The sequence below is a fragment of the Grus americana genome, chromosome 2 (assembly GCF_028858705.1).
Source record: "Grus americana isolate bGruAme1 chromosome 2, bGruAme1.mat, whole genome shotgun sequence".
NCBI classification, from domain to species: domain Eukaryota; kingdom Metazoa; phylum Chordata; class Aves; order Gruiformes; family Gruidae; genus Grus; species Grus americana.
This window is the reverse complement of record NC_072853.1, coordinates 166,172,726-166,197,857: the sequence shown is the minus strand read 5'-3', so window position 1 is coordinate 166,197,857 and position 25,132 is coordinate 166,172,726. Positions and strand designations below refer to the sequence as shown.

General features: G+C 47.9%; 2 protein-coding genes across 2 annotated transcripts; one reads left to right on the top strand and one right to left on the bottom strand.

Moving 5' to 3' along the window:
* The first annotated feature begins 3,710 nt into the window (after positions 1–3,710).
* ARF1 (ADP ribosylation factor 1) lies at positions 3,711–18,036 on the top strand. Its single transcript, XM_054814998.1, has 5 exons — positions 3,711–3,868; positions 13,634–13,813; positions 14,468–14,578; positions 15,243–15,367; positions 16,457–18,036. Exons 2-5 carry the CDS (start codon positions 13,666–13,668, stop codon positions 16,616–16,618), a joined length of 546 nt encoding a protein of 181 aa, XP_054670973.1. The 5' UTR covers positions 3,711–3,868; positions 13,634–13,665; the 3' UTR covers positions 16,619–18,036.
* A 2,930-nt stretch (positions 18,037–20,966) lies between these two features.
* Positions 20,967–24,982, bottom strand: C2H1orf35 (chromosome 2 C1orf35 homolog). The gene is made up of 9 exons (XM_054816143.1): positions 24,935–24,982; positions 24,080–24,229; positions 23,817–23,970; positions 23,672–23,717; positions 23,471–23,553; positions 23,257–23,329; positions 22,845–22,924; positions 22,397–22,537; positions 20,967–22,171 (listed from the first exon to the last, which is right to left on the bottom strand). The coding sequence occupies exons 2-9, from the start codon at positions 24,171–24,173 to the stop codon at positions 21,913–21,915; spliced, it is 930 nt and encodes a 309-aa protein (XP_054672118.1). The 5' UTR covers positions 24,174–24,229; positions 24,935–24,982; the 3' UTR covers positions 20,967–21,912.
* Between the last annotated feature and the right edge of the window lie 150 nt (positions 24,983–25,132).

Sequence of the window (25,132 nt, the reverse complement as noted above, 5' to 3'; positions counted from 1 at the left end):
TCTTGCTGCAAATATTCTTATTTTGCTGTCTATCAAGGGAGCCATTTAGAGTTTAGCTTGCTTTTCTCCCCGTTTCCACCTTCCTTTTGCTGTCAGCATGGTAAAATGTGAGCAGCAAGATGAGATCTGTTGGCTTTTCAACAGCCCAGACCCATCTATGGGTGACCCCAGGACTGCAAATCCAAGAAATAATCACTATTTTTTCAGTAGATAAGGTAGCAAATTGCTGTCAGGGGATAATTTCTCAGCTCCTGTGAGTAACTGCAATTCTCACCTCAACGTGAGAGACTCAGAAGGTGAGCAATCCCCAACCTGACAACACGGCATCGCACAGCAGGAGCTTTAGGGCAGCAGAAAGCAGAGCATCGATCGACCCCGGTGTCCTTCAGCCCCTTGCACGTGGGTGACCATCTCAGCGTCACCCCAAAATACCCCAAAATGATTTCGCCATCACCAGCAGGAGGGATTCAGTGGCTGGACATCGTTGCTGACAGCTCAGAGGTCTCCACCACCTCAGGCTATCGTCAAGCAGTATCTTCTGAATAAAGACAACTTGCCCACACTGGGGGAAAAGATTAATTTTAGGGACCCTGGAGTTAGAGCAAATCCAGCCCGTGGTATTTTCTCCTGGGGCAGACGCAAAAAGAAAAGCATCGCTCAGGCAAGCGCTTTGTGATATTTTTATAACCTCAGAAAATCGCCTTGTACGAACACTTGGGGTTTTTTGTTGAATTTTTTTTTTGTTTGTTTCAACAGGCAGCGAGAACAGGGTGTAGTTCAGCCAGCAGATTTGTCATCCGAGGCTCCCGGTGGGGAGGAAAACTCTCCAGCTCCAAAGGGGCCATCCAGGAAAAACCAAAGGTCTTTCTGCAACCCCAGGAGCACCCAGCAAACGAGGCGAGCCGCCCCGAAGGATCCCTTCCTATTTCGTCCTACTCCCACGTCGGCTTTTCACAGAAAAGAGAAAGCAAGCGACATGTCTGCTCTCCCAGCTGCAAAAAAAGACGAGGCCTCTTTCTTCCTATAAATGTCATGAGTCACCGGGCAAAGTGTTCGTCTTGCATCACAGCAGCCGTCATTAATGACTCAGACCGATGGGGCCAAATTTCTACCGGCTCGTCGACTCAGGTCTCCACCGAGAAGATAATAATGAAATCATATAGCATAGATGATATAGCATGGAGGATAATAACAAGATAAACCTCCCTCAAGTCGCTTTGCACCCCGGCTGGCACCTCCATCAGCTGGATTTTTTGCCAGGGAGGGTAGGAGGTGATGGGATGGTGGGATGAGCATCTTCTGTCCTCCCCCCGCCAGCCCCGTGAGCTTAATTGAGGAACTGCTCTGGGTTAAAAAGAAAGCAAAAAGAAAGGAAAAAAAAAAAAAAAAAGAAAAAAAAAGTAGAATAGGGTTATTTTTAACCCAGAGCGCCCTGATCTGGTTCGCTGTCCGGGCATGGAGGCAGGGCTGTAAAACAAGCGGTTGCTCAGCTCGGCTACGGCCAGGATGGGATTTGGGGATGGGGGATAAATGCATTAATGGGGTTTCGCTGTCACCTCGAGAGCAGCTTCCCCACATCAGCCCATACGCGGGCACACAGCGCACGGCCTCCCAGCACCCCTCCTGCCCCAGGGCTCACCCAAAATATCCCCAACCAGCTTCCCCAGAAGCCCCGAGCAAGCGCAAATTCTCCTTTCCTTTCTCGCAGGCGTTGCCGAAGGATTAAATCCCGCTTTGCGCTTTAGTTTCAGCTCGGTAGCTCTTAAACCAGGTCCTGAAGGACGCCGTGCCCCACACGATTCACAAACCCCGGCTTGCACAAACAGCCCGCACCGAAGGGACGGGGACATCTGCGATCCCAGTGGTAGTTGTCCGTGCCTGGACGTCGAGGTGGGCAGCAATCTGTTCACCGCAACAGTTATTCTCTTCCTGAAATCCCCTTTTTGCAACAGGTCAGCTTCTGCAGTGCGAGAAAAAATAATTAATCTGGTTTCTCGGCGCGTCTTTGCCATCGTTTTCATAGACTGTCAGCGCTCCGGCTGCTTTTGGATTGTTTGGGGAGATCTAAATGCAATTTAGGTGCTTCCTTAAGTAAAATAATAGTAATATTAACTCATACTTGCGCACGCATGGGGATGGTGTCTCTCTGGAAGAAGCACAGGGCAGATCTCGCCTCCGTCCCAGGCTCCCTCCTGGCATTTCTCAGCCCTGTTGCTGCCATCTCTCTGGCACACGCGACCCAATTTTTTAGGAAAAGATGCTTTTGGGCTCACGTCTATCTGTCCGTCTGCCTTCTCTTGCCTCTGTGCAATATTTTCAGCTGCAGGGCGATTTCAACCCCATTTGAGAGGGGGACGGAGGTCTTTGAGGTATTCGTTTCCTATGAGCATGGGGGGAAATCTAGAAATAAGCAGGTTTTGTGGCTTCCTGCTGTCTTTTAAAACTCCTCTTCCTGTCTTTAATAAAGGCAGTATTTAGTATTTAATATTTAGCCATGACTTCGATTTGTCTTAAAGTTATCCCAAAACCAGAAAGGAAATAATCCCAAATTTATTGCACACATGAGCTAACAGCTCTTTCTACACCGATCTCTTGAGGTTTCGAACCATGTGAAATTTTTTTTTTTCCCCATGTGGAATTACAAAATTGCTCCATGTTCAGCTATTCCCTCCCACATCTACGTACTATTAAGGTGAAAAAATTAAAAGGATTTTTCCCTACATGGGGAAACTGAGGCACGGAGGGGCTGGAGCAGCACCCAGCGCACTCCATCCTGTGCGTCCTCTCCATCTGTTTTGCCTTTTCCAGCACCAGAAACAGCAAAAAAATTACCAAAACTTCTCTGTTTCGTCTCAAAAGATGAACCGAACAGTGGAGCGGCCTGGCACAGGGGGCCCTCCCTGCAGTCCTGCTTTATTTTGGGTAAAAGATCCCTAAGGATTTTCTTTAACTCCCTGTGCCTACGTAGTAACCATGTGGATAACCAGGACACGCCGGTGAAGGTGGGGCGCACTCCGACACTGTCAGACGTGCGTGAACCCCAAGGCAGGGTGCACAGGCAGCTTTCAAATGTGTGTATAGATATAGATACAGCTATAGATATATAGATGTACATATACATCCATACATATGGCACGAGCACAGCCCTGAGCACCCAGCCCGACACAGGCCAAGGCAGCACAGCACACGCAGGCCGCAAAAAGCTGTGCACGCCCCACGTCCCACGAGGCACGCGCGTGTTCCCATACGGCCTGGCGCGTGCAAACCGCGTCGCACGCACGCGTGCATCAAGCCCCACGAGGCAAGCGTGCATCCCCGCCCGGCCAGATGTCCAATACTGCTACACGGCACGTGATCCTTGCCCGGCCTGGCACGGGACAACGGTGCACATCACCCCCTCCCCGCCCCACGGCCCCGGGTTGGGGGGGGGGGGGGGGGAATGCACGGCCCCGCACACGCCGCGCTGCAACGGTGCACGGAGCACGGAGCACACCGCCCACGCGCCCTTACCGCCCCGCGCCGCGCGCGCCGCACGCGGTCACGAGCCAGCGGATGCGGAGGGGCGTGGCCAAGTAGTGGGCGTGGTCACATAGTGGGCGTGGCGGGGCGGCGGGACCCGCCCCCGCACCTTTCCAGCCCTTGCGGCTTCTCGCCGTAGCCCCGCCCATTCGCCGTTAGGCCACGCCCCCTGCTGCCCTCCTCGGTTACCCGTGGTGCCGCGCGCGGGGCTGGCACTGACGTGGCCGCCGAGCGCCGCCATCTTGTGTGCCTGGGCGGAGAGCGGCCGAGAGGCGCAGGGGGGAGCCGGCTCCGAGCGGGACAGTCCGAGGACAGCCAGACCCACTGCCCGGGGCAGCAGCCGACGCCGGTGGGTTCACCGATACCTTCCCCTTCCCTCCCTTCGGTCCTTTCCCCTCTTGCCCGCCGTCCCGCTACCCCGCCCACACCCTGCGGCGGCCGGGTGTGAGGCGCCGCGGCCTTGGCGCTGAGGAGAGGGGTCGGCGGGCCTTGGGGGAGCGGGCCCGGTCGCTTCTCTGCGTCCTTCCTTTTCCCCCCGCCACCACCGGCCTCGCTCGGCGGCTGCCGGCGGGAGGAGGAAGCTGCAGCCAGGCCGCAGCACGGGCCTTGGGGAGCGGCGGGCCTGGCAGGGGCGCTGCCCCATCCGCTCTCCGCCTCACGCCGTTGGGGCTGGGTGGCTGGGCCGGGGTTGGGGGGGTGCCAGTCCTTTCGTTCCCCTGCCGGGGAGGAGCGGGCAGGGGCGGGAGGGGGGGACCGCTCCAACTCCCTAGCAGCTGCACCAAGGCCCGTTGCCGCTCCCCCTACCGGAGAATTAGACGGGATGCGGCGGGATGGGCTTCTCCCTTCCCCAAACTCGCTCGTTCCGGCCTCTGCCCCGCCCGTGAACGGGTCTCAGGAGAGAGAGGTATTTCCTCGTTTTCTTCTCTCCCGAAAACCCTCATCGTAGCGGACCTCGGAGATCGGGTAGCCCCGTAGGGGAAATGAGAGTCGGATGAAACTCAGAGGAGAGAGGTTATTTTCCTGTAAGCCCTTGGCTGCTGTGCTGGGCTTCCTGCTGGGCTGAGGGGGTGATGGTAAGGAGTTCAGCTTTAGCCTGGAGCAAACTCAGTTTGCCGTCCATTGCTTGGGTTTGAGGGAATGGGAGATCAGTTTTCCTTGGCATTGCAACTCCCGGTGGGAAGATTTTATATTCTGTCTGAAAATACTATATCCTGTCTGTGTGAGTAGTTAACATGATACTTTAAGCTGATAACGTCTGTCTGATAAAGTGATAGGCCAGCTATGCGGACCTTTTCATGGAGGAGTCCGTTTCCCCCAGCAGAGCCTGACTAAAACTCTGCTGGGTCATAAAACTGCCGAAATGTTGTGTTTGACATTGACCTTGTTGCTTTGCAGCTAGGCTCTTGCCAAACCAAATTCCACAGGTTGATTAGGGTTGTATCCAGAGGTCTTGTTTTGAAATGTAGCTTTGTCAGTAACTAAAATGTGAACTATTTATACAATACTTAGTACTCCATTTTGCAAGCAGCAAGGCTTACAACACCCCTTTGTAGGATATTCCGTTAACCTTATTTTTCAGGCAAAGAAATCAAGTCAATTGTCCAAGGTCATTCTGCAATATCGTTATTACTATTTTTGCTACTGATATGGAGCACTTCTGTAGGAAAAAGGAACTGTAGCTGAACTAGAGCTTCTTGGCTTTTGTTCATGGGTTTTATAATCAAATTGTCAGTAGAAGTACTCACAGTCTTACAGATTTAGAAAGGGAGTCTCTGAAAGGAAAGTTTACGAGGCTGGTATGATGCCACTTACTTCTCTGTTAAAAACGCCTCTGCGGTGCCCAAGAACCCTGTTGGACTGCTTTCCATGTTGTAGTAATTACATTGGGTGAAAGGGTGAGGAAACTCGCCTCACTTGAACCTCTTAAACTCAATTGCTTTGCCAAGTTTATTGACACTTCTACTGTGGTGGAGCATCAGGAGTAAAAATGGCTCGAGCAGACGACATCTCCACTCGGAACAGCCTTTGCTGCTGTGATAGTCTGATATACGTAATAGATGTTGGATCTGGTTAAAAGGCAAACACCTGAACATTAATCAGTCCCCCTTGGTCTGAGGCATTTGCTGAACTTTTAAGATTGCCTAATTGTGAAATACGGTTGGAATCTGAAAAGGGAATGGGCAGGAGTGGTGTGTTTTTGCTCAGTGCACTTAGTTCCCTCTGTGTATTAGTCATGCTGACCAAGTCGGGGGCAGGACTAGTCACAGCTTTCCAAGGCAAACAAAGTGTGTGTGGGAGTAGGGGGCTGGATTCTAGTCCTTGTAATGCACCAAATTGTGCTCCAGCTACACCTGTTTGAAAGCCTGCTTTAAGCAGTAGCATTCATACATCTTGCTGAGGCACAATTATCAGATAAGCTATTGATTACATTAATTGGTGAAAGGAGGAAAAGCTCACAACACAAAATTCCAGCTGAAATTGCAGTGGTGATGTTTAAAGAACCACCTTTCTTTGCAAGGAAAAGATAGCTTTAGAAATAAAAGCTGCTGAGATGTATAAAGATGGACTTTCAAGCAAGAATTTTTACAGATTCCAACAGCCTTCACAGGCATCTAGATTGCCTTACGGTGGATAAATGTGGTGAACATAAATTAACTTTTTCTGGAAAGGAATAGTTTTGATTCTTTTAGAAATCTCTTGAAAGCTTTGGTACTGGAATGGTATAGAGCTTGTATTAGAGCTAGCACTGTCCTCAGCCATTATTCCCTTTCTTTAACTGATGAGTAAAGAAGTTTATAATCAGCTTCCTACTACAGCAGCTGTTTTTCTGTGTTGTTCAGCATTTTTTCTTTCTGCTTGTGAGTATCCAATTTTATTTCTTGTTTCTAACACGTGCAAACATTGAAGGACTGTGGTACTGCTTCTGCTGATGTTTCAATTCTAATAAAACTCTCATGTCTAATATAGCTCTTATTTGTACGCTGATCTAGTACCTCACGACTAGCTGCGTAGGCTCTGCTTTGACATTGTCCCCAAACCAAAAGCCAATTTTATTACCAAAGCTCTCATGTGAGTTCTTGCCATTTCTAATATGAATGTAAATGTTGACTTACTGCCCGGTTACTGGGAATGAATAACAGGATATTTGGCTACAAGTTCAAAATCTTAAATTTGAAAATAGTTCAGCCTCAAGAAACTGTGCAACGCTTGTCTGAAAAGAAATGCTTTGTAATAACTGGTTCTCACAGCAGTAAAGCCACTTTTTAACAGGTGAATATGAAGACGCAGTCAAAACTTGGGTGTTAGGACTACATTGTTGGCACTGCTTTTCTTCCACAGCAGCTACAGGCAGTCTGCAGGGAGGTGATGATGTGCTTTATCTAAAGCACGAACAGCAACTCCTCCTGTATTTTTCTACCTGTCAGCCTATCCTTTAAATACAATGTTTTTCAGACCAGATGTATTTTTTTCACTGTGTGTTGGTTTGCATGCTGTTGCATGCATGGTAGTATATAACTGCGTAAAGTAGTTTGAGATTTTGCTGTAAACAGGAGTAGCTTGTTCCCTCTGCTTGAAGGTGAGAAGAAGGGAGTAATACTGATTTGGGTTTTGAGTATCAAGTCAAGCAACTTGCCCTCTTTGCTTGATACTGACTTTTTTTTTATTCTGATCAGTATTTGAGGAGTGAATTCTTCTTGTGTCTGAGAAATAGGCATGACCCCAAAGGAAATTTTCCCTCTTTTGCCCTTGTTTTGATCTTGTAAGTGGAAATATTTTCTGTTTTTTGTAGCCACTGTGAGCCCTGTGCTCTCAAGAGAATGTTACAGCATGTGGAAAATGTGCTATCTCGGTAATGTGTATAGACAGCAAGATGTTCAACCTACTTAGGTTGAATGAAGGTGCTACATAAGGAGCAGCTCTGTGTTGGACTTTCTTCCACCTAGCTTCTCACTTGTGGTTGACTTGTCCTCCATCTGCCTTGAACATGTAGCGTGCATCTGGGCACTTCTTAGTTGGTCACAGAAAGCATTTGGTGGCCAAATCCAGCTATGACTCTTCAGATGCGAGTATAGTTATATAACTTTAACTCTTATTTCACGTGATGCTTCAATGCCAGTGCCTTTCCTCTAAACTCCCCTAAAAGAAAAATAACAAGGTCATGATCATTTAGGGCTATAAACTATGAAGGAGTTGGGACTTACTGTTCATGAAGACGTCTGAGAAGTTCTTAAGGTTGCCTTTATTACAATGACATTTATGTCCAAGATAAGTCCCTGTTGAAGTTAGCCTACTTGTTAGTGACTCTTAAATTTTGCACGTAGTCTATGCCTAGTGATGTTAGTATGGTCTGAAGTCTCAGGTAACTCAAATCAGAATTATTTAAGCTGAAGTCCACTATTAAGGCCTTGAAGTTAAGGGCTTGAGTTGATACGTAGTCATCTTTCACTCAGGTTATCAGATGTGGAAGGCCAGTGAACAACTTCTAAAAATAGTTGAATATAACTGTACTTGAATAGTCATGTATTGGGCCACCCTGCCTATGTATGCAGTAGTGCTTTGATAAAGAGCTTTTTTCAAAATTTGCTCTAGCAGAACACTTTAATCTGTAAAGAAATTACTTCAAGTTCAAAGGAACCCAGCTGTACTTAACTGACTGTGCCTGCTGAGTGGTGGTGTGAAGTACTGTGGCCCTGGATTAATCCTAAATTTTAGCAGTGTTCTATTCTTGTTGGATCACTTCTCACATTCTCTGAATCATGCTTTATATTGTAAAGAACAAGCTGCCAAGTTAGATTTGCACTTTAAATTATTTGCCAGTTGTTCTGGCATGTAACACCAGTAACAGCTGTTTAACTCGATTTTTTTTTTAAAAAAGATTTCTCACCTCTTGTTTGCACATGGGTTTGATCTTTTGTATGAATATTTTTGTCTCTTGACACTTTAAAACCTTCTAGAATGCTAGAAAGTAAAAACACAATACAGGCCAACTAGTGATAACTGACTGGATGTCAAATCAATATTTCTGTTAAATAACAAATCGATTAATTTTTGTTCTCCTGTGACTGATATAACTAGTATGTTAATACGGGTTAGGAATTGTGGGTTTGGGATTTTTCTAATTGTGTTAGAGGTGAAGTTGATGCTTAGGCCAATGTCAGGTAGACTTACCTTTAAATGGAGATGTGCTTTTGGTAGTAAATCAGTTGTCTTAAGTGCCCTGGTTTTCCTTGCCATAGGTGTCTGAGCAAGCTGAATAAGGTGTAGAAAGCTACTAGGAAAAAGCGTTTTTGTAAACCTGCCACTGTAAGGGGTTTTACCTTGTGCTTTAGCATTAGTATTTTGACTGATTATAATTGTGTAATGCACTATGTCATTGGTAGTGGCACCATGTTCGTCTCTCCTTGAAATGGGCGTTTAAAAAAAGATATGAAAGTCCTAGGGAGGCATAATAGTTCCCAGAGACAACAAATGCCCTCTGAACTTCAGAGCGCTGTGCAGAGAAGGGACAGAGAATTAAGCTTTTCTTGACTGATGTTCATTGCTGCTGGTATTTTTCAGCTATAGAGAACAGGTTGCCGAAATGACTGTGCCCAGCAACTTTTGTTGTGCCACTTGAAAAGTTTTGATCACCATTGCTTTTCTTTGGGAGCCTTATGTGGCAAGTGCTGGTATGTAGAAGTGAAATAAATGTATTTTTATACTGCAGGCATAATTTGACTAAGTAATGCATATGGCATCCTCTGTCTTAGCCTCTGATTCTGTCTGCTATGATATGTTTGAAGAAATGGTGTAAACCTGAAAGAAACTGGCATTTGCCACAACTCCTGGCTCAGTGAAGTTTATTCTTGATGTGATCAAAAAGAACTTTTCCAGAGGTGTAAAACTAAGCAGAGATTTCAATATATCACTATACTGTCTTTAACATACTGTGTACACTTCTGGTCATACTTCTGTGGGATGGCTTGTTAAACTAACAGCTCATCCAAGAAGTTTGGAGGTCAAGAAGCATATTTGACTTACCTTGGTAAGCAGCCTGAATGAAATGACATTAAAATGCATTAATGTACAGTTAAATATAAAATGCTGCAGAAAATTAAGTGTTGAATGATCTTTGGCCTTGAGATACTCCCCAGAGCTTTTATCCTAACCACCTACAATTAATAAAAGCAAATTCTAGTTCTTACAGGCCATATCGCTTTAACAGACAGCAGCCTTCCTGCTAGTGCAGACGCTCATTCATTTTTAACTCATTACACTGAGCCTTTCTGAAAAAAGGCTGCCTGTTCTCCTAATTGCTTATCTAAATGTATCACTCACTAGAAAACAGGCTGCTGAAAATACCTTGTTTCCTGAAACAAAACTGCAGTCTTATCCAGTGAATATCTTTCTCACTGTTTACCAATGGCACATTATGTCTTACCTGAACCTGCCGAACAGGTTTTTACTGCTCTGAGGATCTTGAGGTGGAGCAGACTAGGTTAAGGTGTGCTTCAGGGCTCCGATGGGCAGGGAGAAACGAGTCATATAGACAATTTGGTTTTGGGGTGATCTGGGTTTGTTGAGCAGTGGTGAGTTTCCATTTCTAGAAGCTGAAGTCGCACTGAGGGAACGTGCACGCTAAGCTCTGCAAAAATAGTCTGTGTTGTTTATTCAAATTGTCCTTTCATACACAAATCTTCCTACTTAGCCTGATAGATACCTCTTTTGAAGATGTGTTGAAGTACTACAAGCAACTCACAAGCGATAGTCTTTTATGTTTTCAGGCATTTTATTGAACTTGTGCTTCTAAAATGATCAGCGTAGCAATTACAACATCTGAGTTGAGGAAAAGAGAAAGTTAAGCTTCAGTATAGAATATGTATAGGCAATATATTGGCAAGTCTTGATATAGATTGCAAATGTTGAAGATGCCTGAAAAGTAACTGTATTGCCTGGTTAACCTAAAAGGATCTTAAATTTCCTCATATTTTCAAACTGTGCATGTTAGTTTTCATGGTCCAACTAATGGACTGAAATAAGAATTAAAGTAAGCAGATTCAGCTCTGAAGTATACTGGAAGTAATCGTGTGATCCTGCAGCTGAGTTGTACTAATGGGAAGCAGCTCTAAACTGTTGCAGCAGTTTCTGCTGTGGTAGTGTCTACGCTGTTTGACAGCACGAATGATCTAAAAAGTAGCGGCCTGATGACTGGTCACAGTTGTGATGATGATTTGGTTGAGGATTTTATTGATACCGGGGGAGGAACTCGAGGTGCTTTTGCTTAGATAATAGAAATTAATGAAATGCTGGCAGGGACACTGTAGACTGTGGGGTGTAATGAGCAAAAAATGTGGGAATATGATTTCTTTCTCTGTGGTAATAGGTGAACATGATTCCAGCTGCTGGTCAGAGGATGGTCCTGCCGGTGGTGAAGACAGAGACCTTCTCTTTTGCCCCAGCAGCATCCAACAAGTGACTGGTGGGACCCACAACAGTTTGTGGGAGTTCTGCAGATAGGTTTCTGCCAGTATTTTTCTTTTGGACAACAATGATACCACAACTTTCTAGTCAACATCTAGATGCGTTTGTCTTGCAGGGGTGGGCTGTAAACTACACTTTCCTGCCTATAAAAATAAATGGGACTTCCTGCAATGTCACCTACCCTGAAGTACAAAATAAGTTATGGAAGTGGTTTGGATAGTAAGAGTGTGGAAGAGAAAAGAAGGAAATGGAAACCAAGTGCTTAAATGTATCTTAACTTCTCATTATTTACAAAAAGTAAAAATAGGATGGGTCGTATAAAAGCAGTTTCAGTGGTGGAGGGCAGACTCAACCTGGAAATAGCTGCCAGGAAAACAAGGATCCTAGGCTTCACTATTATTAGTGCCAAGTACAAGCACCTTGTTCAGCTGACTGACTTCTCCAGGGTATGGAAAGATGTCATGGATGTAAATGCTAAGATTTTGCTGTGTTACCTGATTACTGCTATTGATCCAAGCATTTAGTAACCTATTATGCTTTTAAACATGCAGAAATGAGATGCATACTTTTGGAGGGCTCGTAAGGTTCTCTTGCTACAAAACTTCTTATGCTCACTTTGTAGGGTTACAAGAGCTCTGGTGAAAGGTTACAGTTCAACCCTGACTATTGCTTTTCAGATGAAATAGAAGATAGAGGTAGTGTGAGCAGCCAGACAAAGGAAAGCTTTACAGCTCCCCTCCAGCCCAGTGAGAGCTGCTGTTGTGGGCTGGGGAGTGAGATTTCCTGCTGTGAGTGATTTGGATAAATAGGGACTCTAGCAAAACTGTTTTCTCTACTTCCTAATTAACTTTCCTGTTTATACAGCTTTCATATATTCAAGTGGGAGTTGAATATTCATGGTTGTGCTTCAGAATTATGAAGGAAATGGTGGAATAATAGAACTTTTAAACCTTCCATTTTGTTTTAATCCACAGGCTGCCTTGTCTGGCTTACAGAGGAGCTTAAAGTTTTGATTGCATTGAGCTTCAGTCATATAAAATAAATGAATCTTTGACTGGAGTTACTTCAGCGAGTTGAAGTGGTGACTGATGTCATTCAGGAACTCTGGACTCTGAACCTCACTGTGGAGCTGCTTGTTCTAACACATGTGACTTAGTTAATGTTACAATGCTTAACTTTGGGGTTAAAAATTGCATCCCGCAAAGCTTCCTGAGGGCAGAACTGCTAAGACCTTTCCCCGTGCTGAGTGAGGAAGCCAAGCTTCATACATCCCTAGCATAGAACTAAACGGAGTGGGACAAGATTTTTGTTCTGTGGTGCGCTTTTCAGTTCAAAGCATGTTTTGATTGTCTTGAATAGATATTCTTTAAAGTCTGGTTCCAGTGAGAATTCTGCTTCAAGCACACAGCTTCATCATTGAATGCAGAATATCTTCAAGAGATGATTCAAACTTCATATTGCACTTTAAATTGTGTGACTTGGTTTACAGGAAACCCATCCTTTGAGTGTTACAGGTCTTGGCTGTATGTGCTCCTGCTGTCTTAAGTTGTAGTTTCAGTTGGGCTCAGTCTCTTCTTTTTAAACTGATATCTGAGTGCTTCTAGACAAAGCAGCAGAGCAGAGGTGTGAATCATCACTATTGCTGTGTAACATCCTCATCTACACCCCACTGTAAAGCTTTCAAGCTGTTTTTTTTCATGTCTTATGTGAGCAGAATAATAGTTCTCTTGGTGATTTCAAACTCGCTGTAAACTGTGAGGTAGTAAGTTTGGAAAGGGGGACAAAATTTGTGGAGGAAGTGGACAGGTGGTGGGGTAGATCCCATCCCAAGGGCACAGGGAGTGTCTGTGAGGGCTGGAGTGCAGAGGCAGTTTCTCCAGTTCCTAAACAGGAAGCTGCTGGTGATGTTAATCCACTTCTGACCGTCCAAGCAGAAATGTTCACGGTGAAGGAAGAAGCATTCATTTCTAAACCTGCCTCTCTTAATGTGGCTATTAATTTTTGATGGTTAACTTTCAGTAAATGTGGATTTGCTTCCAAGAGAAGGCTTCCCTCCAATGTTAATGAAAGTAATGCTACTTTGTGTTTATGTTGGGTTTGCAGGCTGTTTCCTCAGGGTTTGAGAGGAAGGAAACTGTTCTGAGTAGGAAAGAATCGAAGCTGTGTTCTGAGTTTCCTTCACAAAAGAAGGACCAACTACTGGCACACTAAACAGCAGAGAGATGAGCACACATATAAAACTTTTTTTAATTGTAGGTCAATTAGAAAAAGTGTGTTTACTGTGACACTTTAGGCTGCAGATAAATTATCCCACAACAGTGGGGGACAAAGTTGCTGAAGTGGTCAGTTGTGTTGAAAGCAAACCATGAGTTTTGCAAACAAAAGTTTGCGAACAGCATTCATACTAAAACCTCTGAAAGAATATTTGAGAGATTTAAAGCACTTGGAGCAATGCCTTTTTTATAAGGAGTAAGTTTTTACTTATCTCTTCATTTTTGTATTGCTTCAGTATGGGGAAAAATAATGTACGGTGATGGCTAGGGGTATCTAAAGAATTCATATTATCTGATACTTTTTTGGGGTGGTTGGTTATGCCCTGGTCGGAACACAGCATTGGTAACTCATGAGTGATACTGTGATCTTTTTCCTCTAGACTTCACTGGCCAGTGAGAACATATCTCAACCATGGGAAATATTTTCGCTAACCTCTTCAAAGGCCTTTTTGGCAAAAAAGAAATGCGTATTCTAATGGTTGGTCTGGATGCTGCAGGAAAGACTACTATTTTGTACAAACTTAAACTTGGTGAAATAGTAACTACTATTCCTACTATAGGTAAGATTTTTACATTTATATAACTGCTTGCTTTGATATTTGGGTCTTAACTGTTTGCAGCAGTATCTTACTTCAGCTGCCGCTCTGTTGATTTAAGTGACTTAGTGCTGTGCCCTGACGAGACTGTCAGAACAGACACTTGCTAAAACCATGGTATGAAGATGGCACAGCCAGATACTCCGGCATGGGAGGAGATTACGTGACTGTTTTTTCACTCCATTCCCTCTCTAGTGATTTGTGGAACAACCCTTTATGGGCCACAGAAGGGCGGTCTGCCCTCCTAAGCGTGTTGTGGCATCAAGTAGATTAGACTGAGAAACCGAGGGTGACTCTGAGAACTGTGTGATCAGAGACATACCTTATTTGTAGTCCTTTAAAGCCGAGGATTTTTTGGATGTAACATAGTTCGCTCTGCATTTTCTAGCTGCTCAGGTAGCAATTACAGCTTTTCATTGGTTTGGGGTGGGGGTGGGAGCGGGAGTTTGAGAGAACTCATGTTTTGAGGGCTTCAGCGTAAGATTCTGCTTATTTAAAGTAGATGTAAGTTTTAAGATAATGTTTCTAGTGATGACATTCCGAGTGTGACTTGGTAAATACAATAGGTCCAGGGCCACCTATGTTTAACTGAGAGTTTTGCCACCATTTCTATTTTAGGTTTCAATGTGGAAACAGTAGAATACAAGAACATTAGCTTCACAGTCTGGGATGTAGGCGGTCAGGATAAGATCAGACCACTCTGGCGCCACTATTTCCAGAACACACAAGGTGAGTCCTAACACTTAAATCACAGGTTTCCAGAATCTAAAAAGTTTTTTTTCATGTCCTTAGTATGATAATCTTGCAAGTTTCTTGGAAGGGGAGGGAGGAATATTTATTATTATAAAATGATGTGTTTGTGTGCAGCTCTGGCTATCATATTAAGCTAGTGCAGGTTCAAAGAGGGATGGAAAGAAATCTAGAAACCAGTCTTCCTTGTCCATCTGAATCAGAGCGAGTTCAGAATTCACTTTTCTTCTGTAAGCATTGCAGCGCTCTGCCTTCACTTCAAAGCAGAGCCTTTACTACAGGCTCTAACAGTCCCGGGGACTGAGAGCTTGTCGCTTCTTCCACTGCTGTGCCTTTATAATGTGTGTGTATTGGAGTCCTGTCAAAGGATTTCAAGAGTTGCTACTCGCTGGAAAATACTGAGTAGTTATGTAGATGAAGTGCACAAGTTCCAAAAACGCAAATGCAAACTAACACTTTCAGCAAGGACAGACTTTCTCTCAGACATGACATTACAATAATAAGAAAACTGTATTTTTCTGATATATACTGAATTGTTTTTCATTATTTTCTCTTCAAAGCTTAGTTTTGACCTCCAGAAGTAGGTATCATTTGGAAATAGTTTTTGGTGTATGCTTATTCTGATTTTTTTGCTTATTTCTAGGTCTGATTTTTGTGGTTGACAGTAATGACAGAGAACGAGTGAATGAGGCCAGGGAAGAGCTTATGAGAATGTTGGCAGAAGATGAGCTCAGAGATGCTGTTTTATTAGTGTTTGCTAACAAACAGGTATGCCCAGGAAAGGTGTCTTTGTGTAAGAATTCCTGAAAACATACAGTGTACTTGTGAGTGCTGGATCTTGAACCTGACGTTCATGTTTCCAGTGTAATAGTAGATAAGCTCTCAGTAAACCTCCATTCAGTTTTGTTGAAGACAGCAAACCTGTAGATTAAATTACCCTGTTCTCATCTGAAAAGAGCAACCTTCTAAACAGTCTTGGCTATAGAAATTCTTGTCTTTCCCATTTTAGGGAAGAATTCTGCTAGTTTGATTTTTTTTTTTTTAAGGTTGGCTTGGCTCAAGTACAGCACCTGCCCAAGCCTCCTCCAAACAAGAGAGGCAGGCCAGAATGCCAGCACCTCCCTGAATTCTTCAGTTGGGGTGTTTGAGGGCACTGCTGGTGTTGGTGGAAGCACTGGGCTGACTTTTAATGGTCTTGTGTTGACTTGTGTGAGCTGTACGCTCTTACAGGCCATAAAACGAGCTGAGAGTTCTGCCTTTTATTGCTTGTAAAGGTCTTGGTAGCTTAAACCCAAGTGTTGAGGGTGTTAAATATGACTAGTAAACTTAGAGAAGGAACAGCATCCTGCTTCATCGATTGCACAGGGTCAGTTGTGAAGGGTAAAGAAGCCATAAGTCTTGTCTAGGAGCAGGAAAGGTAGACTATAAACAGAAACAGTACTAAGGCAAGTACTACTTCATGATAAAAGTTGATCTTAAATCATAACTGCAGTCGCAGAAAACATTTCCTGAGTTGAAAGTGAATGAAACAGCCCTTGAATTGTAAGGAGTTTTGGGTCAGCACTGAGGGGCTTGATGACTTGATCCAGATGTCAGCTGTCTCTCTTCTGTTTTCGGAAGAGAAATATTCCATAATACGTGCTTTTGATTGTGGCATTAAACCTTTCGGGCTTTTGTCAGTATAGGGGAAATAGCTTGAATATAGAAGTAATCCACTGAGCTTTTCTGAAAGAGAAGCTCTAAGAGCTCTTAACTTTCTTGTAGTGGCTTTAAAGCTGATGATCAAAATGAACTTAGGGAGGCGGGCATTTCTTCTCAGCGAGTAGGGCAGAAAATGACTCTTCTTCCTTCCCTCAGGACCTGCCGAATGCGATGAATGCAGCAGAAATCACAGACAAACTCGGACTGCATTCTCTTCGTCACAGGAACTGGTATATCCAGGCAACCTGTGCCACTAGTGGAGACGGTCTCTATGAAGGACTGGACTGGTTGTCCAATCAGCTCCGAAACCAGAAATGAAACCATAAACCTTCCTCTTCCCTCTTTTTCCACCCCTCCCTCTTATTTCCTCCTATTCGCCCTTCGCTTTACTCTAATGTGGCAAACTGTGCTACTTTGTGGTATTGAGTGCCGGAAGCTGTTTTCATTTCTTTTGTCACAGTATATATTGCATCATGCTGTAAATGTGGCAAATACAAGCCTGAAAACAGTTAGGTTTCTTATTTAATGTAAATAGTTTTTGTTTCCAATGAGGCAGTTTCTGGTACTCCTATGCAATATTACTCAGCTTTTTTATTGTAAAGAATCAACTCACTGTTTAGTACTTGGAAGGGATTTAAGTGGGTTAACATAAGGGTTGCCAGTGGTCCTTGTGCAGTAGAGCTGAATACTATCTCGGTTGGGTTGTGAGATCTGTGAGATCCATTTTGGTGGTTGGTTTTTAACCTGAATTCTGTATTTTTTTAAATAGTCAAGGAAAAGTAAAAACACTTCAACATACAAACATTTGACACAGCTTCTGCTGTTCTAGCTCTAACGTGGTGACTTTTGATTCTTTTGGAATGGTGAAGCAATGATCGACACCCAATTAGCTTCATCTGGTTAAAGAACAGATCATAACTAATAGATCTCTGGCTCTTTCTGTAGCTCATGGTATGTGCTCATATTTGTTCATACTTGTTAAAAGATTTGTCGAACCTGGTTTAGATGAGCTTGCAGACTCATGCTAAACTTCTGACTTTTGGTTCAGGTGAGATTTATCACTTCCATTGAACTTGAATAATTTCCAGAAGTCACATTTTTATCCTGTCGTATTTGTCAACAGTGTTTTGTACTTTTCTTGTGCGTAAACCACTCCAGAAGGCAAACCTTTCCACAGAAAGCACAGCCTGTACTAGTCCTAAGCTCTATAGGCAGAAAGTACTGTACTTAACGTAAAAATTGCCATGAAAAACACCAAACATCTATGTATAGCGTCTAGGAAAAAAAAAAAGCATGAGAGTTTGGAGAGTCATTCCACTCTAGAAGTATTCAATCCCATTTTGGAACAATCCCATATCTGTATATGTGTGAAAACCCTTGGCATCCCTCATACTGCAAGGTTCAGATTTGCCATCAGAAAAAAAAAAGACCTCTTTACTTTTTCTTTTGTATTTTGATAAACACTGAAGAAGCTGGAGCTGTTAAACTTTAACTTGAGGAACTATCAGAACTGGTTTATTTAGTGTTGTGGAAACCTTTATTGCTTTCAATACACAATTAGTAATCAACTGTTTTGTATACTTGTTTTCAGTTTTCATTTCGACAAACAAGCACTGTAATTAAAGCTATTAGAATAAAATCTCTTAACTATTTCATGTTTTTTATGCCTTGCTGTTCATTTGATCATCTTGGCAGAATCATGATGAAATACTTGTTGAATAAAAAGTTTCATGAAACTTGCACTGGTATGATGTTGTTTTGTATCATCTTTGTACAGTACCATGTAGCTAGATCAATGCAAATCCAACTGGCGTTTTGCTGGTTTTACATGAAAATTTCAGGACATCTCCCATATTTTCCAAATAACATATCGTTCCTAGTTGGACTCCTGCAGGTGAAGAGGTGGGTGCTGGTGGTAGTTGGCTTCTGTTGGTGTCCCTTTGTTGCCTCGAGGGCATCTGTTGAACTTCTTGAGTAGTCCTCTCACTTCCCACAACAGATTGTTCTTCCTGCTGATCCAATTTCTGTGATTTAGCAGGGTTTTTTTGGGGGTAAATACGAAGTTTGCCTTCACAAATGCTTTGTTTTGCATTTTTCCATTGTGCAGTCCCCTCTGGACCTGGGACAGAGCTCCTCCCTGCTGATCGTCCTGCCTTCCCTAGTCAGCTCCAGCTGCTTGTCGCCAGTGGTCACGCTTGGGCTGCCGGCTGTTTTCCTGGCTGGAATTCCAGCAGCTTTCCCCATTACACAAGCTGGAAAAGTGTAAGGTGAAAGGTATATTCTGTAGGTTAGAGAGCAACCTTGCAGGCGGGGGAATGCGGGGCTTTGGATAGGTATCGGAGGGGACTGCGGCTGTTGACTGGAATTTGCTTTCTCAGCCAAGCGAGCGCTGGCCTTTTGGCTATCCTCGTCTCTGTTTGACAGATGACTTTTCCCCTCGCTGCCCAGGTTCTGTTTCCTCTCGGAACCCTTCAAGCAGCACGGCAGCTGCTTCACGCGTGTGTGCGCACAGACCAGCCCTTATCCCCAGCACGGGTTTATTCTGGGACAGAGGCTGATGGAGGGGAAACGTGTGTCTTCTCTGCCCTGACTGCGGCTGGGGAAGCTGGGAGGTCAGGGTTAGTCAGGTTTGAGCCCTGTGTCTGTTCCTTGCACTTGTCTCCATAGCAGAGGGTAAATAGTATTTGGCAAACAATGGGATTACAAAACTCCCGTAAATCAGGTTATTCTTTTGAAGCCGTTCACCTTGCCTTGAATTTCAAGCTCTGGATTGGGATCTTTGCACAGCTGGTAGCGCAGGATGTCTATTTATTCTTGTTCCGGGAGGGAATTAAACTTGAAGGGCCAGCTCTTCTGCTGGTGTCACTTTGCGCTGCTGAAATAAGCAGAGCCCCCTGCTCCCGTCTCGTCCCCTGTCCCTATAAAGGTGGACGCCCTGCTGCGATGGCAGCGGAGAGGCTCCTCCTGAGCGATGGTTTTCACCCGAGGCGTGTCAGCACAGGGGCTGTGCAGTGCCCGGACTGCTCTGGACACTAAGATGGGGAATGTGCTGATGTTATCTGGGCTCTCCACTCAGGGCAGAGTGGGCTTTGCTCTGTTCTGGGCTCGGCTGGGCCCCCGGGGATTTCAGCTGCCAACCCAGCTCCCTTCGGCAGGGCCCAACGCTGCAGCTGGTCTGGTTCTTCCCTGTCCACCCAGGAACATCAGCCACTGGGCAGGAGGTAGATGGGGTGAGGAGCCCTGCAGTGGGGATGGGGTCGGGCTCCTTCACCCCCACCCACCCTCGTTTTTACTTTGTCTGTGTTTCTCAAACTATTTTTTGCTCAGATCTCACTTTTGAGTGCGAAAGGGGCACGGGTGTCACCTCCAGACAGTGCAAGGGGTAAGAGCTGCTGCCCGATCCCTCTCTGTGGGGACTGAAGGAGGGGACACAACCCTGGGTGACACGGGACACCGTGGGGGCTTATCTCTGCCCCTCTGTGTGCTCCAGGCAGGACAGAGCAGGAGCCCTCTGGGCCAGGCTGAGCTGTGCCGGGAGAGCTGTGCCACGCACCCTCCGGCACCAGGCTTGGCACGTCAGTGCCCTGCGGCACCGGCTGGGACGTGTGCTCAGAGCTGCAAGTGAGGATGGTACTGGCAGAGCTGGGCCTTGCTGGGAGCATCCATCCCACCCCGCTCGGGAAAGGAGGGCGGGGGGAAGCGGGAGCCCGTGGAGGCAGTGTGGCTCAGAGCGGGATGCTGGGATTGGCGTGGGCTCTGGGTTTTTTCTCCACTCACCATGCAAATGCATTTCAGCTCTCCTGTAGTTCCCTTTTTAGCCTGGAGCTCCTGGCACCGAGTTCCTGTTAAGCACAGCCCTGCCTGGGATGTTCCAGCAGGCACCGGTCACACCCTGGACCCCAAAAATCCGTGGGAGGGTGACCCCGAGCTCAGCAGGCTCAGGCCAGGGAGCATCTCAGGGTTGGGGGGCGAATCACCGAAACTTGCAACTGCTCTGCAGCATCTCCCGTGTCGGCGGGGTGAAGCATGTGCTCGCAGCCAGGGAAGGGAGCAGGACAGAAGGGCTTTATCTCAGCTCGTTCCCCTCCACCCTGCTGTGTTCCCCCCCCAGTGAATGCTGCCCTTGTTCGGCACCGGGCACGCCTGGTCCCACCCCGCACCGGCACCGCGGCTCCGCACCCCAGTTCCTCCTGCCTGGCTGCGGGCAGGGCCGTGGCACGGCTGCCGGGATGACAGAACATCCCCCCTCCCAGTGCTGCCAAAGTGCAAACCGAGGACGGTCGCCAGCCCGGGGCTTTTGTCCGCCAAGATACACAAAACTGCCCTGTCTTAAGCGGGAGAAATTGCATCATTAATTACACAAACGAGGCCCTTGTGCTTGGTGCGGCCGCTCTGGCAGCCAGCGATGCTCTGGAGCCGCTCGGGATGATCCCTCTCCGTTTGGTTCAATATTTTGATTTATTGATGTAGAACTCCCTTTCTTGGTGCACCAAGCACATAAATACTTTTTTTTTATAAATATATATGGTTTTGAGGTTTAAAATCCTGGACGGGAACGGAGCTTGCTGCTCCCTGCCCCACTGCGGGGTGGATGTGACCATGGCAAATGTCTAGGGAAGATGCCCCATCCCCATCAGCTGAGGAATTATTTCAGAGGTTCTCCTTGCAGCTGTTAATTAGGGCAGTGTCCTTTTTTTAATCCAAAAAGGCTGTTTTCTCAATCAAAAGGAACATCCATCACCCTCACCCGCAGCTGCTTGAGTCACAAAGCCCCCTGATTGTCCCCAAACTTTGGCTGGGAAAGCACTCATCCCTGGGAGCTGGGCTGCTCCATCCCCACGCAGGGGCCATGGACACAGGGACATCCCTGCGGTGATTTCTGTCACCCCCACCGGAGTTTGGGGGGGTGACGGCCCCACCTCTGCTTCACATCCCACCAGGGATACAGCAGCTCCCGCTTGGGTCTGCCCGAATTAAAAGCTTTTTGGGGATGGGGTGAGGGTATATGTCACCTTGGGGCAGCCCGGGCAGGACTCTGCGCTCTCCTGGGGGGGGGGACACATCCTGAGTGTCCTGTGCCTACCTGTGTGCGCGTGCCCTGTGGAGGGGATGTGATCATAAAGCCATCGCGGCCAAGAGGCAAAACCCCCCCGGCAACGCGCAACCCCCGAGTTTTATTTTGCAGCTGATGAACTGAAGGGTTTAAGGAAAGAAACTCTCCTCCAGCTGCTTCGCTGGCAGGTACTCACGGGCGTTGAAAGAAGATATTAAAAAATGTAACAATAATAATAATAACAATAACAATAATAATAATTGCATCCAAAGCCTCTCTACATAAACACATGGTCCCAGCACCAGCACCCTGCCAGGATCAACAACGGGGGGGGGGGGGGGGGGCGAAGTGGCCGGTGCTGCCCCAGGTTGAAGGCAGGAGCTGCAGGCAGGGAACAGGCAGCTGGCATCACAAAATATATTGCCCTTTGCCAGACTCAGCCCCTGCAACGGCAGAGCTGCGGCTTTTTTTTAATTTAATAACCTTAAAAAAATATATATATAGCCTATGTGAGATGAAAAAAAAAAAAAAAAAAAAACCCAACTAAACACCCAGGCTCTCAGTCCTCCGAATCGGTGTCGTGGCGTTGCCTCACCCTGCGGGACGGAGGGGACCGGCTCCTGCTCCTCTTCCTCCCCTTGCGCCGCGGGGATGGGTGCCGACCACGGCCGTCCCTGCTCCGGCTCCGCCGACGGGCAGGATGGCGCGAGGGGCTCCTGCCCGAATCCCGGCTGCCGGCAGAGGAATCCGTGTCGTGCCGACGCCAGCCGCCGTGCCGCGATGTCTCGGGACGCTGTTGGGTTTTCCTTTGGTGGTGCCTAGGGGGATGGAGGGGAAAGTGAAATTGGGGATATCGGGGACACCAAGAAGTCAATTTTGGAGATGAAAAAAAGGGATTTTGGAAAGGCAGATGCTCTCCTAAATCCTCCATCCCATTTTCCAACAATGATGCCCTGCGAGTCCTGGTTGTGGGGAAGGGGACCAGGAGTCCCTGGGACCCCCTCCCCGTGATCAGGGCTCAGCCCCCGTCCCAACCCAGCTACCTCTCATCGCGGTCTGGAGAAGAATCAGAGGATGATGGAGTAGCATCCTTCTTGTGATGTTTTTCCTTCTTCTTCTCCTTTTTGTGTTTCTTCTTTTTCTTTTTCTTTTTCTCCTTTTTGGATTTCTTGCCGCTCTCCGGCCTGCGAGAAAGAAATGCAGCAGTGAGGATCCCTGCCCTGCACATCGCTCTGGCTCCTCCAAAAAATTCATCCCCAATCCCTCCCTCCGTGTGCATCCCACCATGTCCCTCCTTGCTCAAGAAGCCCCCCCCCCCCCCCAAAAAAAGAGGTTTTTGGGGACAAAGCAGAGGTTTTGGGGGTGATTCAGGCAGACGCAAAACAAGCTGGATGCCAAATGGAGCCATAGAAGCATTTTGCAAAATACTCCCCCCACCAAAAACGGCCATTTCTGGTGGTTTCCCACCAAAACAGTGGTCCTCATCCTCACCGTTTCTCCTCCACCTTCTCCTCCTTCTCCTGCTTCTTCTTGGAGACGGATGTCTCGGGGCTGCTGGAGACTTTCTGGTGCTGGGTTTGAAGAGGAGGGAAATACAGAGCGAGTCAGTGCTTCGAATGACAAGAAAAAGGGACTTTAAAAATTAAATTTAATTTGGAAAAAAAAAGTTAAATGAATTTTGGAAAAATAAAATTAAATACAAGTTAAAATTGTAAAAAAAAAATACGCACAAGAGCCGCTTCCAAATTAAAACCCCCACAAATTAACGCTGTGCAAACAGAACACGGGGAGCTCTGCGCTACAACCACCAGCTTTGCTTTTAAATAAAATACCCCAAGGCTTTTTGCCTTTTTTCCTCTTTTTTTTTTAAACCTCCCGAGGAAGACGTGACCCCGTGCCGTACCGTGAAGACGGAGAGCCCCAACTTTGCCGCCTCCTTGTCCTCCTTGGAGAGCATCACCCGGCCGGCGCTACCGCTGGGGAGAAATGACAGAAAAACGAGAAAAAAAAAAAAACAAACCCACACACAAAAAAAAAAGCATAAAAATGGTAAAATAAATCTAATTGCCCTGAAATGGGGCGTTTTGATGCGGGACCACCCCACCGCCCCGTTGTACCTGGAGCTGCCCAAACCCACCACCCGGTCGACGTCCTTCTCGTCCCGCTCGGCGCCGTCCCGCTTGCACACCTCGGCCAGGTCCTGGGGAGGGGGGAGAACATCCTCTGTGTGTGTGCGTGTCCCAAAAAAATGGAAGGGGGGGCACACACACACATCTGCATGGGGCGGTGCTGGGGGGACGCGTGGTGCCCCCCCTTACCTCCTTGCTGAGCCCGGTGGGCTGCCTCTTCACGTTCTTGTAGCCCCTATAAAAACAAAAGCAGATGATGCCGGTGGCGGGGGGGGGGGGGGGGGGCGATGCTTTGCACCCCCTTTTTTTTGGGGAGGGGGGGTTGTAGACTCACAGGGCTGCCATCATGGCCTCCTGCTCGGCCAGGCGGACGGCGGCCAGCTCTTCCTCGCGGGACAACGGGGGGGCCGTCTCCTTCTTGCCCTTGGCGTACCAGGTCAGGTCCTTCCCCTTCTGCCACCGGCCCACCGGCGCCATCAGGGAGTTCCCTGTGGGGAGCGAGACACCCCCCCCCCGCAAAGTCCTCGCACCCAAAACCTTCCATCCGCACCCCAAAACCATCGGGGGGGGGGATGTCCAACCCAGGTCAGCCCTTACCCAGGTAGTTTTCACGCTGTTTGTCCGTCTTGACGTCCTCCCAGCTGAACTGGTCCTGGCCCCCCCGGACCCCCCCTCGGGATGAGCCGAACATGGTGCCGGAGCCCACTGAGGTGTTGGGGGGGGGGGGTGTTGGGGGGGTGGTGACACCTGCAAGGGGATCAGCCCCTGGTTTGGCCCCACCAACCCCTCCGTGTAACCCCGGGGGGGTCTCCTGGAGCTGGGGGGGAAGCAAATGTGCCCCCCTGCCCCCCCCCCGGAGCCGGTGGGGTAACCAAAGCCCTGGGGGGGGGGGGGGGGGGCGGCAGTGCACAGGGAAAGGGGACAGCGATGTCAAAGAGGGGGTGCAACACTCCGGGGGGGGGGGGGGGCTGCACGGTTTGGGGGGGCGGTGCACGGCCTAGAACGTGGCGGGGGGGGGGGTGCAGAGCCGAGGAGGGGAGATCGCATGGCCTGGAGGAGAGGCTGCCTGATGCGGAGGGGGGGGGGGTGCACGGCCGGGAAGGGGGTTCACGGCCTGGGGGGGGGGGGGGGGTGTGCACCGCCCGGGAGAGGGTTGCACGGCTGGGGAGGGGGTTCAAGGTCTGGAAGCCGGGGGGGGGGGGGAGGAACACAACTGCGCGGCCCGTGGGGGGGTTGCGCGCCCCGGGGGGGGTCACTGCACGGCCCGAGGGGGTTGCACGGCCCGGGGGTCACTGCACGGCCCGGGGGTCACTGCACGGCCCGGGGGGGTTGCACGGCCCAGGGGGGGTTGCACGGCCCGGGGGGGTCACTGCACGCCCGGCTGCAAGCCACGGGGCCGCAAACCCTCCCCACCCCCCCCCGCCCCGCTCCCGCTGCCCCCCCGGCACGCACCTCGCGCGCTGTTCCGGGCCGCGGGACCCGCGCGCCCTCCGGCCCCGCCCCGGCCGCTACCACCGCGCGCAGCAGCGGGGGGGGGGGAAGGGAGGGGAGAATGCGCGGTGGTTTGCGACGCGGGCGGTACCACCGCACCACCGAGCGTGGGGGGAGCCGGCGCAGCTCCCGGCGCTGCCACCTCAGTCACGAAGCGCA

What these genes read in the sequence shown, in the direction of transcription:
- C2H1orf35 (XM_054816143.1), bottom strand. Translation starts at nt 24,173, where the DNA reads ATGTTCGGCTCATCCCGAGGGGGGGTCCGGGGGGGCCAGGACCAGTTC. An exon ending in TGGGGCTCTCCGTCTTCACG is followed by an intron (nt 22,925 to 23,256) that starts GTACGGCACGGG and finishes CTTCAAACCCAG; the next exon opens with CACCAGAAAGTCTCCAGCAG. An exon ending in GAGAAGGTGGAGGAGAAACG is followed by an intron (nt 22,538 to 22,844) that starts GTGAGGATGAGG and finishes TCTTTCTCGCAG; the next exon opens with GCCGGAGAGCGGCAAGAAAT.
- ARF1 (XM_054814998.1), top strand. Translation starts at nt 13,666, where the DNA reads ATGGGAAATATTTTCGCTAACCTCTTCAAAGGCCTTTTTGGCAAAAAA. An exon ending in AACTACTATTCCTACTATAG is followed by an intron (nt 13,814 to 14,467) that starts GTAAGATTTTTA and finishes TTTCTATTTTAG; the next exon opens with GTTTCAATGTGGAAACAGTA. An exon ending in CTATTTCCAGAACACACAAG is followed by an intron (nt 14,579 to 15,242) that starts GTGAGTCCTAAC and finishes GCTTATTTCTAG; the next exon opens with GTCTGATTTTTGTGGTTGAC.